Below are 15,902 nucleotides of genomic sequence, written 5' to 3'. Positions count from 1 at the left end.
TTTTATAATTTTTTTTGCACAAATATTTTTTTTACTATAGTTTTGCATAATTTGATCTCTTATATAAAGTTTAGAACATGTTTGTTGCATAAGCATACGATAGTTCATTGACGTTCTATAGTGGTTTTTAATAAATTACATACTTAAATATACGTTCAATATTTTTGGAAATTATTTTGATGTTACATAACTACGGGAAAGTCAAAAGATCGAAAAAGCAAATATCCCAAGGCAAAGATCGAAAATCGAAAGATCTTAAGTCGAAAGATCAAAAAAAAGGGTGTATGGTAAACGGTACTATGTATGTATCTAAATATATAAAAATGAATGTCTGTGTGTGTGTGTGTCTCGAATAGGCTCCTAAGCCACTGAAGCGATTACGATGGAACTTTCAGGATTTGTTGTATGCATGTCCGGGAAGATTACTGTGAAAAAAAGCGGGAAAAAACGGGAACGGGAAAAACGGGAATGAGTGTCATTCGCTATAATATCAAATATTTTCGCGTCGCGACCAGGGTGTTCGCTGCCTGCGTTGTTACGAAAAATGGGAACGTGAAGGGAACGAGAACGGGAAAGGGAACGGGAACGAAAACGGGAATTGCATGCGTTATTGTCATACAGCCTTGTTTAATGTGCGCGCGCAGGATACGGGAGGAAAAGCCTGTTCCTCTTGTTCCTGTTGTATCCTGCTCGCGCAAATTAAGTGAGGATGTACGACGGGGGGAGAGAGACTTTTACCGCACGCCACTGATATACATATATATATATATATATATATATATATATATATATATATATATATATATATATATATATTAACCGTTTTTCACATGTATGCATGATAAACGAATATTTTCGACTTTTTCACGGTCACCCCATAACTACCTATATGTGTAAAACTAAGATTAGATGAGAGGGTACAATTTTTTATTTATTTATGTATACATACATAATAGTTCGGTTCCAGTAATACAGATTCATTCCACGTCTCTGTAAATACATTCAAAAATACTATAATTTCAATCAATATGACGTCAATGAGTAGTTTAAATAAATTTAGTAAATAATATTTATTAATAAATTAATTTCTCCTTTCAAAGTGTGTGCGTTTGAGTATGTACGTATGTGTGTTTGCATACGTCAACAGTTTCGATAAGTACAAAAAACATCACACAAAATAATATTTTCTTTGACCCCATATATATTTATGATAGAAAATTAATGACCTTAAAATTTTACCAAATCGTTTTTTGATTGTAGAAATTATTATTCAGATATTGTTTTATGCAAATATTTATTGAAAAAATTATATTGTCCATTTGTAAGACACCAAAATAAAATATTTAGAAGACATTCTGATGTAATATAATATTACATATATGTACATGCACTAATAAAATATAAGTATGTATTTCAATTTCATTTGATTAATATTAACATAATATCCAAAAATAATAAAAGTAGGGTGAATGACTTGAGAGAGAAATTTCTCTCAATTTCCATAAAAATTTTTACTAGTCATTTCAATTTACTTATCAATTTTTAAGTTCAATGCCCATAAATCACATATAAATACATATACAAACACATGTTATTACATATATAATAATACTCGTAAGTCGTAGTGTATATTCGTTTTACAGATGTGCTAAAAATGTTAATGATATACATATGTATGTACATACATTATATGTATGAAATGATATGTATGAATTAATTGAATTCAAATATTACAATAAATTGAAATAACAAAGAAAATTCAATTCCATTCAATATACAATGTAATATTATCTATATATTTTACTTTTTTTTTAGTTATAATTGATTTGCTTGCACAACAATATACTCCTATGTAAGTACTACAATCAAGAATGTACAAAGTAAATCCCACACATGTTTTGTATGTAGGTACATTATTTTTGATAATTCGGAGTACAACACGTCATAAAATATATTATACGTAAAGAAAGACGTAATCGTGTGTTCTAGAAAATTTATTGTATCTGAAAACATTTAAAAATAAACATTTTGGATTTGATTGTGCGTAAAACAGAATAAGTACTCAATAGTATAAAATAATATAAACAAACACATTGCTGTGAACCAAGTGAGTGCCAATCTTTCATCATCCATTTAATTTTTACAGTACACTTGTAATAGTCCGCAAATGCATTAAATGAATATACAACCACATACTATACCTACAACCATCAGTCAATGGAATTTCTTATATCTTTTGAATATATGTAGATACATTTTGTTATTTGCAACTGAAGAGTGATGTACTATGGCGGATCCAGTGGGGGGGCAGTGGCAGCAATCGTTTGGTTTTAAATATTTTTGTAGCGAAGCACAAAATGGATGTCCTTTTGTTAAAAACAGCAGGACAGTCAATGCGCCGCAAATTTTATTTGTCAGGTGTATCCCGGGTGATTCCCAGATTCTAGGTAGTAAGCGACAAGGACGAAAACGGATTTTCAATAATAAAATAAGGCTTACGATCTTACATGGGTATTCAACTTTCACTTGGAAAACTTCTGGGGCAGTTCGCAACGTATGGATGCAATTGCAATGATCGCAACGGATGGATGTTCAGTCATGGTGTCCGAAAAAGTAGGAGCTGTTCAAGAAATCCAAAAGAAAGACACGAACGCTGTTCATTGCTCCTGTAACAACCATGCTTTAAACTTATCACTTTCTTCATCTGTCTTAAGTATTCGTAATTATATTATAAAAATGATTTAATTTCTAACCTCTTCGTCAAAGCGCAATGTGATAGTTAATTATATTTGCGAAAAAAATATAAAAAAACTTTGTGAAACAAGATGGGTAGAACGAATCGAAGCACTCTTCGATTTTTTAAGTAGCTTTGAAACAATTGTTAAGGTTTTAGATGGTTTAAGCGCATCAAGCAAAGCGAAAATGTTAACTAATAGCATAAAAAAATTTGAATTTATTATTGCTTTACATTGCCAAGTCTCAATATTACACTTTTTTTCACTTTTAAGTAAGATTTTTCAAAATATCTCAATGGATAAGCCCGAAATATAATAAATCATCTAATTAAAACTCTCGAGGAAATAAGAAAAAAACTGTGATTTTGAGTGTTCAATAATTTTCGAAAAAGCTAAATCATATAGTTAAAAACTTGACATATCCATTGAGGTCCCAAGGCAAGTAAAACGCCAATTGAATAGGAACAATATAACCAATAAAGGTCCTGAAGATATTTAAAAAAAATGTATATATACATATATTCCAATGCTAGACAATATCATTATGGATGTAAAGGATCTTTAAATAGTTAACCAACTATTTAAATATAAGCACTATAGTCCCGAGTGTCCTGATACATATAAACGGTAATATTCTCAAAGAAAAGATTAACAACATTTCTGAAATTTTCTCTAAATTAATTAACATAGAAAAACAAACATTATTTTATAAAATAAACACTGAAATTTTTCAATTAAAACAATCAATCAAAAATCATCCGAGTCAAGAATACACGACTATTGAGGAAACGCTTCAAAACTCATTTATTATTATGCATAGTATTTACATACATTATCAGTTACTTTTCAACTTTGAAAAGACTTTAAACCTATTTGAGAAACAGTATGTCACAAGATTAACGAGATTAAAATTATTAAATATTCTTTGAAAGATTGATTTTAATGTAGAAAATGTCATCAATAAATTTGCACATATGTAGTGCAAAACGAAAATTAGATTTTTTAATAGAGTAGCGCTCAAACTTCGGTCTCCGTGACGAGCTGAAATGTGAAATGCTGGAAGGCAAAGATCGAAAATCAATGGATCTTAGGTCGAAAGATCAAAAAAATGGGTGCATGGTAAACGGTACATACTCACTTAATTTGCGCGAGCAGGATACAACAGGAACAAGAGGAACAGGCTTTTCCTCCCGTATTCTGCGCGCGCACATTAATACGGGAGGAAAAGCCTGTTCCTCTTGTTCCTGTTGTATCCTGCTCGCGCAAATTAAGTGAGTATGTACCGTTTACCATGCACCTTTTTTTTGATCTTTCGACTTAAGATCTTTCGATTTTCGATCTTTGCCTTCCGATATTTGCGTTTTCCGGCATTTCAAATTCCGGCCCGTGAGGTAGACCCCTCAGACTCGTATCGAAAATATTATCATACAGATATGTGTGCGTCATTGTTGAATTATTTTTTATATTCATTGTACAGTTCATATATTCACTATACAGTTTAACATTTGCTATACTATCTCATGGTACTACTACACTATTGGAAAGCATTATTCTGAAAGAGTACTGCTTTCATCATGCTGAGCAATTCAGCTTGTATTTTCATCATTTAATATAATTATTAACTATTCAATCCCTTCCCACTTTTCACCCTGTCCAGAAATTATTTGAAAAAGTCCTTCTCAATATACTTAATACAAATTAAATCAGTGTGCATTAAAAAATAATAAAGATTCTATTCACATCCATAGACATTGTCCAAAAACAAATGCGATTATGACCTAGTGATACGAGCGTCATAACATACATATGTAAGCACATGTTTTTTCAATAGAGCAAAGAAAAATTTAACCGATAAGTGATGGTGCGATCGAAAACATTACATCAGGCAGTTCGAGATAGATCAACAAACAGGTATCGAAGAAAACAAGTGGGGGACTGTTTGTGGGAGTGTCATCCCAATTTTTGCCAAAGATAAGTTCGTATATAACGCAAAATTGAATCTTCATCACATCAGTCTTACAAACAGCGCGATTCAGAAAGCTTTGTTCGTGGCAATGAATGTTTGGCACTTGTTGAACAATTTGAATCGTTTCGTCAGATTATTATTGACTATATTCTCAAATAAAAATAGTGTTACGTGACAGTGTCAGTGTACTTCGGAGATATCTACATAACTGTCTGCTTATTCCAGATATTAAAGCGGTGAGTGTAATTTTTTTAAGTATGTATTTTGTCACGTGTATGTACGTATATATGTACAGTAAGGGATTATTGCGTTATGTAAAAACTAAAATCAGGTGTTAGTACAATTTGAAAATGTGTAGTATATATATATTAGTATATAGTAATGCACATATCATATATATAAAATCGCTATTCTGCTTGTGTGTGTATCTGTGATAACGCTCGCCATACTATAATAGTCGTTTAGATTCAACATACATATGTACATTACAGCTAAAACACTGCCAATAAAATGTACGAATATAATAACGAAAGAAAAAACTTCTATATATACTGTTTGCTACTAATGTTTTTTCTATGCAAGTCTCTGAGCATTTAGCGCCATCTATTGAAAATTGAATTAATTAATTTTTCTATTGGTGTTTTATATTGTTTACATGTAGGTAGGCAAGTACATAGTTTTACCATTTTTTTCATATTTACAATTAAATATAAATATTAAATTAAATATATTAAAAAGTTATTTGATAAATATTGTACCGCGTGCGGATCAAATACAGAACCAACACATTTCGTTTCATTTTTTTTTATTTATTAATTAAATATGCCAACACTCATGCGATGATATTTCATCGGGTACAATACTAGTATAATTATAATTTTAATTAATGTATAATTTTAAACCCGTAGAAAATTACTTCAATTCAGTTGAATATTTAACATTATAATCGATATAGTGTAGAAGTATAAGGTAATTTCATTATTTCTAGAACTTTTCTTTTGGGGTCAATTAAGTAGACATATAGTAAAAATGTTTATGGAAATAAAAAAAAACTTGTTTTTAGAGGATCCGGCTTATCACAGTTTCATTAGGATTGTTAGAATAGATTTATATCTATCGTTTCTAAATGTATTAAACCAGTATATATTTTGTGTTCGTCGGTGTGGAAGAACCACTGCGGTTAAATTACATTAAAATGAAGAATTGCGGTGCCCGTAAACCGAGCCTAGATCGGCATTATAGTATTAGTTGAACGAGAAAGCGTTAAAGATATTATGTGAAGTGTTTCTACATACATGTCGACACGTATCACATTACCATAGGTAATCTGTCTAGCTGGTAAAAAATTATCATAGGCGACACGCGTTGAAATCACACATTATTATTTATTTCTCTAGTTAATTAGACAATATAAATTCGAAATACGAAATCGCTAATGTATCGCGTTGGATTTAAATATGCAAATAAACCTTCATTCAAATTGTAGATTTTATTTCATCAAGCTTTTTTCACGACCATGGCCATTTTGGATCTAATATAATACATATGTACATATGAATATTCAAAGTTTTGAACATGGTTCTGTTAAATTTTGAAAATGGCCGACGTTTACCGTTAAAATTTTGAAATAGGAGAAAACACAACAGTAGTTAACCATTTGGATTAAATCAATACATAAGCACCAATTGGTAGATTCTTCTTCTTCTGGTGTACCTCATGGTTGTGCTTTTTCTCATACTACACATTAATATTTGAAAAATAAATTGCGCAACGCCTTTCGTATCGCCACTAATATGGTTTCATCACTTGGCAGACAATCCAGGTTCAGTCACCGATCATTGGAGAGAAACTGGTCGAGAGCGACGGTCGACACCTGCTTCTCCCAGTAGAAGTATCATACAATATGACCAGTGTGGAAGCCACGCCGCAGTTAGCCCGAGGAGGACTTTTTGCCTTGGGATTAGCGGCCGTTCGTTTCAGGAATCCCTGGACGAAGACCTATACAGAAACTAAAGAACGCGTTATCAACTTGGAAGAAGTCACGTGGCATGATAACGCCAACGACTGCTGGATCATCATCTACGATCGAGTCTACGACATTACTAAATTCTTACAACAGGTAAATATAACCTATATGTACACATCCTATACGTGCCAAAAATAAATTGAGTGATTTGGTTATACTTCATTTATGATTCAAATATTAAAATTTTTATTTTTCAAAATATCTAATGCATCAAATTTACAACTTATAAGGTAAATTCTGGAGAATATTTACAGTTCTTCCAATAATTTAATGAGAGAAAGCATTTTAGAGTAGAATACGAATAGTAAATGGTTGCTATTAGGAATCGATGAGATATTTAAATTATTGATTCTTATCAATATTAAAAGAAATACATGTTTTATTTATAAAACAGCCAACGTCTGTTGTTAGTTATGTGTATAGGATAGATGATTTATTATTATAATTAAAATTTACTAATGAATGATTTATTATAATTAAAATTGTACAATATAATTTAAAAAAAATCAAGTATTAAACATACATACATAAATATATTCGTATGTAAAACAATTTTTTTACTATCTAACCTTCAAGCTGTCCGAGTTAATTACCAACCCTGTTGATACAATACAAGGTTTATATGCAATGAGCATTTTCAACGTAAACAATGATTAAAATAACAATGAGTTTAACATATATTTATTGTTTCACAGCATCCGGGAGGAATGGATGTGCTTCTTGAGAATGCCGGACGGGATGTCACGTTAGCTTTCCGAGGCACCGGTCACAGTTCAGCCGCCGTCGATGCACTTCAGAAATATTACATAGGTCGTTTACCCTGGTCAGAGTGTATCTATCGCAAACCTGGAGGTATTATTTTAAGTAATCTACCCGAATGACCAATTTTAGATTTCCATATTTGAAAAGACTGATATTGAAAATTAAATTATTATTTATTATCAGATATTTAAGTAAGCGTTTTCTATGGAATCATTTCAAAATTGACCAATTATCAAAAAATAAATATACATTTGTATGTATATCATTTCAAAAGAAATTAATTGATACCAAATTATGTTCATACGATTTTATGATTGTATTATGAAATAAATTAACAGTGGATTGTTAAAACAAAGACGTAATTGAATATTATATTTATTTATATTCATTCAACTGTAGATAAATATAAAAAAAAAACGTTTGTCAGTATTTTAAATAATATACTATCAACAGTATTTTGTATAAATTATATTTGGTATACGTATTTATATTAAATTAAAAAAAATACATCAAAACAATAAAATTTGTTTAAATTCTAACTTAAAAGTAAGTTATTTAAAATATTACATATAATTTTCATATTGTATTTTACTGTAGTATTAAACATAATAAATAATTTATATACAACACAATAAAATGGAAATCAAAAGAAAAAAATTATAAATTATTTTTATTTTTCCCATGCTTGGTTAATTATATTTTCCTTGAAAATAATAAATGGACGAACAGATAATAAATATAAAAATACTGAGGTATTCTTCTACAAATCCTATCCAATGTATCCTAAATTTTATTGGTGATTTATATCTTTGAACATTGGATATATGTACATATATATTATTTGCGTTGTTTAAAAAATACAGATATCACAAAACACACATGGAAGTTGGGTTGAAGCCCAAAATTTTTGAGTTACACAAAAACATTATTATATTTTATATGGCACAAGAATTAAAAATATTTTCGGTATTTCATTTTGAATCTTTTCCGTATAATATACCCTATATATGCAATAATTAAAATAGCAAAGATAACATAAGTCAATATGACGGTATTTTCTTTAGGCATCCGGCATTTGGAAATTTTGAATTCATCAGGAGAAAACACGCCCTGTGAAAGAAAATATTACATATAATATATATCAGAAGTACATATACATATTACCAGATTTAAATATAAAAATGTGTGAAAATCTAACTAGTAAAAAGCTAGGATCGTTCCGGTTCCTCCACGAAAACGACGGAATTGAATATTCCGAGAAAGTCTCATCCGGTTTGTTAATATTATGCTGTATAAAACACGAATGATGAGTGTGGCCACCGAGGGCAAGTCTTGGCTGCAAATTATCAACTAAAAATTCAGTTGATTCTCGAGATAGGCACTCCCATCGTTCTCGGAATCGGTTCAATCGTTCTGGTAATGGAGCTGCATCTGATTCCGTGCACATTTCATCTGATATCCTGTACAATGGAAAATGCTAAAACAAAAATAATAATCAATACATGTAGCAGATAAACATAGTAAATGTCAAACAAATCAGAAAATACCTGTAAAAGAATTGGTCTACTATATCGTTCTAAAGTTTTAACATTATGGCAATTTCCAACTCCACGTGAACATCGTAATATAGCTGAAAGAAAATACATTTTATTGATTACTATAATATAAATCGGAAAAGACGCAATATTTTACAAACAACACAAACATATGTATATATGATACAGTATACATAAGAAAAGAACACTTACACGTAATATTTAATAATGCATTTTCAGCACTGGCACAAAGGAAACAGCCATCCCTTTCCATTGCCATGGAATTTATTAAAATAAAATGATTGCCTTTCATTGTAATCATTTCAATAGTTTTAGATTTCATTTGAGATGAAAATCGATCAGACAAATATGGAGTGATTCTAAAAATGATAAGCAAAGAAATGAATACATATTTGACTCAAATTTAATAAAAACGGATACGAAAAAATAAACTCACTTGTAGTGAAAACCAACATCGTGATTTCCACTAACGACATATAATTTTACATGTTTTGGAATAGCAAATAAAGAATAAAATTGTTCAACATATTCATTAAATTCTAATCCACTGCACCATAAACCTTCATCGAATATGTCACCTAATAAAACGGTATTTTATGCATTTAGCTATATAATATACATACATATTGTATACATCATAATACTGTAAATATACCTAATACAAAAATAACTTCAGGTTGGTGCAATGTAAGCGCTGTTTGGAAAGCTCTATGCATTTGCCACTCTCTTCTCAACTTGTCGAACCAATGGCCGTTTCGTTTCCCCAACAGATGAGTGTCTGCCAAAAACATTGCGTATACTGCTTCATCATTTGTAGAGTATATGTGACTGGCCGCTTTGTTGATACTAGGCCAACCACACTGTAAACGAAAATCAATTGATTGTTTTGAAATTTCATGAAGGGTTCTATGTAATTACACAATTTGTGGTTATGCTTTGCCAACCTGTATTAGCACCAGATAATATATTAAAAATTCGCAGTAGAAGAACGCAGCTGCTACTAAAGCGACCAGCCGAAGCACTTCTGAGCGGCGAATTCGCATCTCAATACACCTCGATCAACAATTTACCCTAATTTATACACTAAACCTTTAGATCGACTGAAATTCAAATGCAGGTACCGGCTATCAAACGATTTGACATTTATAGTAGTGCTTAAAACGAAAAAATACGACCATAATATGCGCGAAGAAAAACAAATTTTCACTTATCAAAAATGCTAAACTAAATGAGGTGAATTTTCATTCAGTTAATTTTTAAGACTTTTACACAGAAAACAACATTGAATTATGATATTTTTTAATTAAATCAAAATTTAAATGCCAAATAAGCTATTTATAAGTATTTCATCTGCTTATCAAATGAAATAGGAGAAAAGCTACCATTATTGGACAATTGGTTTTATAAATCAAAAAAACAATCTAACAAATTTATTTTAAAGGTCTATTACCAAGAGTTGACGCGAACAAATGCGCCTGTATAGTGTCGGTGAATAGGTATATAGCATGCTGTCACACTGCATTCAATAATAAAAAGACGCTCTGTCCCTTTCGCGTGCTTCTGTGTGAGTACGAGAACGCGCCAACTTTCAATAATAGACTTGTACCTTCAATAAGATTTTTGCTAATTTACTAACTAATATAAGTACTCAATAATATCACAAGGTTCTTATTTTTCGACTATAAAGTTGAAGTGGTGAATAGCTATACATTCGTTAACGATTGTAGCGTTTCTTCAGATTTATTTTAATAAAAATATCAAAATTTATAACAATCGTACATGGTTATAAAAAAATATAGTTTAGTTCTAGAGTTTGCACAAATGTCATCTGTCACATCTTCAGATGTTTCGGTATTTAGTTTGGTTATATTTTAGACTTAGCATTATAATTCACATTTTAGTATTAATAATTTAGAATATAATTCAAAATATCATTAAAAAATATTTTGTATATGTTTTGTTGAGATTTTATGTACAATAATTTGTTTTTAATACTGTTGCAATAATATCCTATGTATGCATTTCTCATATTATACCAATCATTTCAGCGTTAAATCATGTCCGTACATTGGAGTTCAGAATTGTCAAAATGGGAATTCAGAGATCTTCAAGCGACATGCATGTCCGTCGACTGGTCTGGGAATAATATAATTCTTGCTGGTAAGAGATGTCTTGCAATCAAACAACTCAACGTAGAAAATGAAAGCAGTGACGTTATTAAAAAAATACCAAGGCAAAGTAAATACGACGTAGCTGGTGCCGAATGGTGTCAAACTCAACAAGGTCAAAGATTATGCGCTATCTCTGTGAGACGAACAACAATTTTTACATAAAATAAATGCAATCAATTTAATACATGGAACTTGAGAGTTATTTAAATTTTTACAGAGTAATCAAAGGGTTGATGTGTATCATTGGAGGAATGGAGAACTTACAGGTATTCACTCGTTACGGGGACACACCCGAGTGGTTAGCGACACTCATTGGCATAGAGAAGATCATAATTTAATAGCTACATGCTCTATAGATACTTTCACGTATCTTTGGGATTTGAGGGATACTAGAAAGCCTGTTCTATCCCTATCAGCTGTTGGTAAATATTTTTATATTTAATAATAGGCGTATAATTATCAATTAATAATGTATGTACTGTCAACTTTGAATTCATAATTTGTGTCTTAAAGCTGGTGCATCTCAAGTTCAATGGAACAAAGTGGCGAATCATCTTTTGGCTACGGCGCATGACGGCGATGTTAAATTATGGGACAAACGCAAGGGTTCAATGCCGATTCAATACATATCGGCTCACCTTTGTAAAATTCATGGATTAGATTGGAGTCCTCATCACGATTACCAACTGGTAACTTCAAGTCATGACGGCACCATTAAATATTTTGATATTAACAATCCTCGTAAGGTGGAGAATACGATCACTACAAATTATCCAGTATGGAGAGCAATATATACTCCATTCGGAAGTGGATTGGTCACAATGGGCGTGGGTTGGGGAGGAGTGACTCGTGGTGATGAAGCCGGAGTTGTCGGCATGTGGGTCAATGGAGCTCTGGTTCACCGACTTGTCGGACATACTGACGTGATACTGCAGATGCAATGGAGGCCAAATGTCTCCCCATCAAATTATCAGCTTTTTACATGGGCTAGAGATCAGACTCTTCGTTTGTGGTCAATGCGGCCTTCACTTTTGAAAGTATGTTCGCATTTTTTACCTGATGACAGTGAAATAGAAGATGATGCTATAAGCGAAAGTGAGTTAGAAATTCATTCTAAGACATATCATTTAATTTGAGTTATTTAATATAATGTGTTTGTTATAGCTTTGAGCTATGTATCTACGAGCGATTTAACGGATCAAGCTTACGATAGTACTGACATAAAAATGGTAATCTTCTAGTTTTTACAAGCTTTTTTTGTTAAATTAATACATAATTTTTATTTGACTCATTTTTTACTATTTTTCTAGGTGAAGTTGACTTCACACGAACACCATCACTCTTTAGCCGAAGAGTTTGAATTGGCAAAGACCCTCGAGTATACTTCCCTGACTGAAATAGACTTGGATCGTAAAGTTTGCGTGATCAAAGTCGAAATCAATAATCACATTGCGATATTGCGAGCTGTGTTTCCTAACACTTATCCAAATGAATTGTCCATTCCGAAATTTATGTGGCTGTCCGGCACAAATATCGATACAAGTTCAACCATTAAAATACTGCAAGCTTTAAACTTAGGTGCCCACCATAAAGTACGACAAAATAGCGGATGTTTGAATCACTGTCTTAAGATCTTAATAAGTAATCTGCAACAGGTATTTTTGAAAGCTCAATAACAATAGTTTGAACTATGAAACAAAAAGATCATACATATCGATTTCATTACAGATTCCAATAAAAAATAAAGACGGCACGAGTTTCAGCAAAACAAACGAGACTTCAGCTCAATCGGAGAAAGCTGATAACGCTGGAAGTGGTGCTGGTGATCACTGTGTTCCATTTCCCCGTACTTGCGGAGCTAAATGGTGCGGCGTCGGTATATTGGTGGTCTTCAATAGGCCACCTAATGCTAAAAGAATGTCGCTCAAGCCTGAAAGCTCCACTCCTCGTTCCTTATCGTCATTATCGACTCCTGTTCTGATTGTGGGAAACTATAGATCTTTATCTCCACACTTGACCACATCACCGTCTCCAACGAATCTCGTCATGAATTTTCTACATCATAGACCGCCGTCACATTCCATAACTACATTTTATTTCCAAGATAGATGGGTAAGTTTATTGCCAATATTGACTTACATACATACACAGTTCCAACTGATTGTGTTATATTTTGTATACATTTTAGAAATCATCAACGAGACGATCCGGTAGTGGTTTGCGTAGTGGTAGTATGAGTCAATTTAATCCAAAGATCACATTATACAAAGCAGATCAATTATTTTTTTTGAATAAAAAACTAGCTGAAAAATATGTAATTAGTAATAATTCAGTAGCACGTTAGTATTTTAATTTTTTTTATTAAGTATTTCATTTAATGTATTGTATACAGACAACAGTTTTGTGTTACAGAAATGTGTGAGTACAATGCATCGGTTGCTGCATCTGTCGGTAGGTTAGATTTGATGCAAGCTTGGCATCTTTCTGCTCTCACTGTTGCTACATTGGAGCAAAGGAAGTCTGAAATGAACGCACTGCCAAATTTTTCACAAGAGACAGAAAACGAACCGATCACATGGTCTTCACATCCATTCGGTTCGAATTTGATGCAGGCGTTGTAAGTTTAGATTCGTTCGTTAAGCTTGCATCTCGTTTGTACAAGTTATATTGAGTATGAATTTCACTTGCAGAATCAATCACTATGCCAAAACATCAGATATACAAATGGCCGCAATGCTGTGCTGTGCATTCAGTGTGTATCACGGTTCGTACAAATATGAACCCGGCTTACAGCTCGTTAAAACCAGCAGCAAATCGAGTGAACTTTCGACCAATTCAAATGTAATCAACTTAAAATTTGCATTTTGAAATTAATTTTTCTTCATACATTTCACTCCATCGTATTATGTATATTTTAGGAGAGTGGAAGCTCCCCATACAATACAATACACAACATAAGCGAGATAAGCGAAGGTTGGGCCGTACCCGTTTTAAGACCAGACCACACAAGCTCTTGGTCAGATTCTACAGAATTAAATCCAAGCTATAATGAATCATCAATGCAAGGCTTCGCGAAGATGCAAGAGAATGCGTCCAGTCCGAATTTGGACACTTCGACGGTACATTTATACCAGTGCATTATGCGAGCTTATGCTGATATATTACACAGATGGAATCTCTTAGATGCTAGAGCTGAGGTTTGATTTTTGTTTTATGAATACATATTTTAATTGAATTTGGATTAGTTTTAGTGTTGTATTTTTTTTTTTAGGTAATGAAGCACGTGTTCTACGGCGAGGAGGTGAAGCATAGCGGTATAGAGTTGATGAGTGAATGTCAAAAATGTAGTAAGATTACGAATGAATGTCGCTGTAAAATATGTTCTACAATTGCTCTGAATTGTATAATTTGTAATATAAGCGTAAGGGGGTCGGCAAATGCTTGTCTTGTTTGTGGCCATGGAGGTCATACCAAACATTTGGAGGAGTGGTTTAGTAAGTTTGACGTTTGTCCGACTGGATGTGGATGCAGGTGCTTACAAGAGACTGGTAATTTGATGGAAAGGTAAAGATCAATTTGCCATGTATAATAATTTATATATTGTAATGTTATGTTGTATATTTTGTTATGTAACTAACTTTTTATTTTTGTTTGAATTTTATGTAAAGGTTTGACAGTTTTTGATTTGACTTATAAACGGTTAAACAAATCGGTTTTTACTATAAAAATACTGCAGTAGTTGCATGAAAATTGATGCAACTTTACATATATTAGAAGACAGACCGATCAAGTTATATACATACATATGTATGTATTGAGATTTTTTCTTTTTAAAATCAAGGTACAATTGAAAAATTGAAATGATCTTAAAAACTTTTTGTGAGTTTTATGTTTGAAAATGCAAGCTGTAGGCAGTACATAGCTTGCGTATTTTTCACTATGGACAATATTTAAATAATTTGTTATCATATAATTTGGCATATTATAATTCAACTTATCAAAGTTATCAATTCATTTTGTGAAATAAAAAAATTAAATAAACCTAAAAATAGTGTGTTTATTTGCCTGGAATTCATTAACAGTATATGTTATCCCAATTTTCCGGGCTAATTTTTATTTATATATTTACTATGGTGCCATTACAGGTTGCCCCAAGGCAACACCTACGGCCGAATTTGTATATACTTATGTTCGATATGTAAATTTATAACATCTAATATTTAATTTTGATAGCGACTGTGTATATAATTTTTAATGTAATGTTTGGGTGGTAGAATCCGTGACGTATCGAAAAAATTTTCTATAACGACGATATCAATATCAATTTCGATTTAGTTTTCGACTTAGATTCCTTTTTCAGTTCCTGTTCTGGATTCTATATTCAGTTCCGTATCCGGATTCTTTCTTCAGTTCCTGATCCAGAATGCGATTTCATTTCCAATTCAAGAAGATCAGCATGGTAAAGTTTTTTACCGATGAAATACTTGTATGCACATCTTTTTGTAATTTGAATTGATTTGAATGTTGTAAAAGTTGTGCTAACATAAGGTAGTCTTTTTTTTTTAAACAAAAGACTTTACAAGCTTTTTTTAATATTATATGTACTTCTTTGTATTTTATTCAAAAAAATCATTTTAATTTAAAAATACCAGATTCATTCCTGAATAATCTACATCCAGGTAATCT

The 15,902-nt window shown here is 31.7% G+C and overlaps 3 protein-coding genes across 3 annotated transcripts; 2 read left to right on the top strand and 1 right to left on the bottom strand.

Annotated features, from left to right (window-relative positions):
- The first annotated feature begins 4,714 nt into the window (after positions 1–4,714).
- LOC143917973 (cytochrome b5-like) lies at positions 4,715–7,836 on the top strand. The gene is made up of 3 exons (XM_077439611.1): positions 4,715–4,937; positions 6,515–6,820; positions 7,423–7,836. Exons 2-3 carry the CDS (start codon positions 6,605–6,607, stop codon positions 7,606–7,608), a joined length of 402 nt encoding a protein of 133 aa, XP_077295737.1. The 5' UTR covers positions 4,715–4,937; positions 6,515–6,604; the 3' UTR covers positions 7,609–7,836.
- A 112-nt stretch (positions 7,837–7,948) lies between these two features.
- Positions 7,949–10,198, bottom strand: PGAP5 (Per1-like protein PGAP5). The gene is made up of 7 exons (XM_077439610.1): positions 9,990–10,198; positions 9,701–9,905; positions 9,482–9,623; positions 9,238–9,404; positions 9,037–9,119; positions 8,688–8,966; positions 7,949–8,599 (listed from the first exon to the last, which is right to left on the bottom strand). Exons 1-7 carry the CDS (start codon positions 10,086–10,088, stop codon positions 8,441–8,443), a joined length of 1,134 nt encoding a protein of 377 aa, XP_077295736.1. The 5' UTR covers positions 10,089–10,198; the 3' UTR covers positions 7,949–8,440.
- A 642-nt stretch (positions 10,199–10,840) lies between these two features.
- Wdr59 (WD repeat domain 59) lies at positions 10,841–15,274 on the top strand. Its single transcript, XM_077439620.1, has 13 exons — positions 10,841–10,896; positions 11,094–11,351; positions 11,434–11,638; positions 11,730–12,311; positions 12,381–12,445; positions 12,527–12,871; positions 12,945–13,328; positions 13,405–13,555; positions 13,629–13,833; positions 13,907–14,057; positions 14,135–14,413; positions 14,488–14,780; positions 14,885–15,274. The coding sequence occupies exons 2-13, from the start codon at positions 11,103–11,105 to the stop codon at positions 14,898–14,900; spliced, it is 2,925 nt and encodes a 974-aa protein (XP_077295746.1). The 5' UTR covers positions 10,841–10,896; positions 11,094–11,102; the 3' UTR covers positions 14,901–15,274.
- The last annotated feature ends 628 nt before the right edge of the window (positions 15,275–15,902 follow it).

This window comes from Arctopsyche grandis, chromosome 10, assembly GCF_051622035.1.
Source record: "Arctopsyche grandis isolate Sample6627 chromosome 10, ASM5162203v2, whole genome shotgun sequence".
Classification (NCBI taxonomy): Eukaryota; Metazoa; Arthropoda; class Insecta; order Trichoptera; family Hydropsychidae; genus Arctopsyche; species Arctopsyche grandis.
The sequence above is the reverse complement of the archived record's forward strand: the minus strand, read 5'-3'. Positions and strand labels throughout refer to the sequence as shown.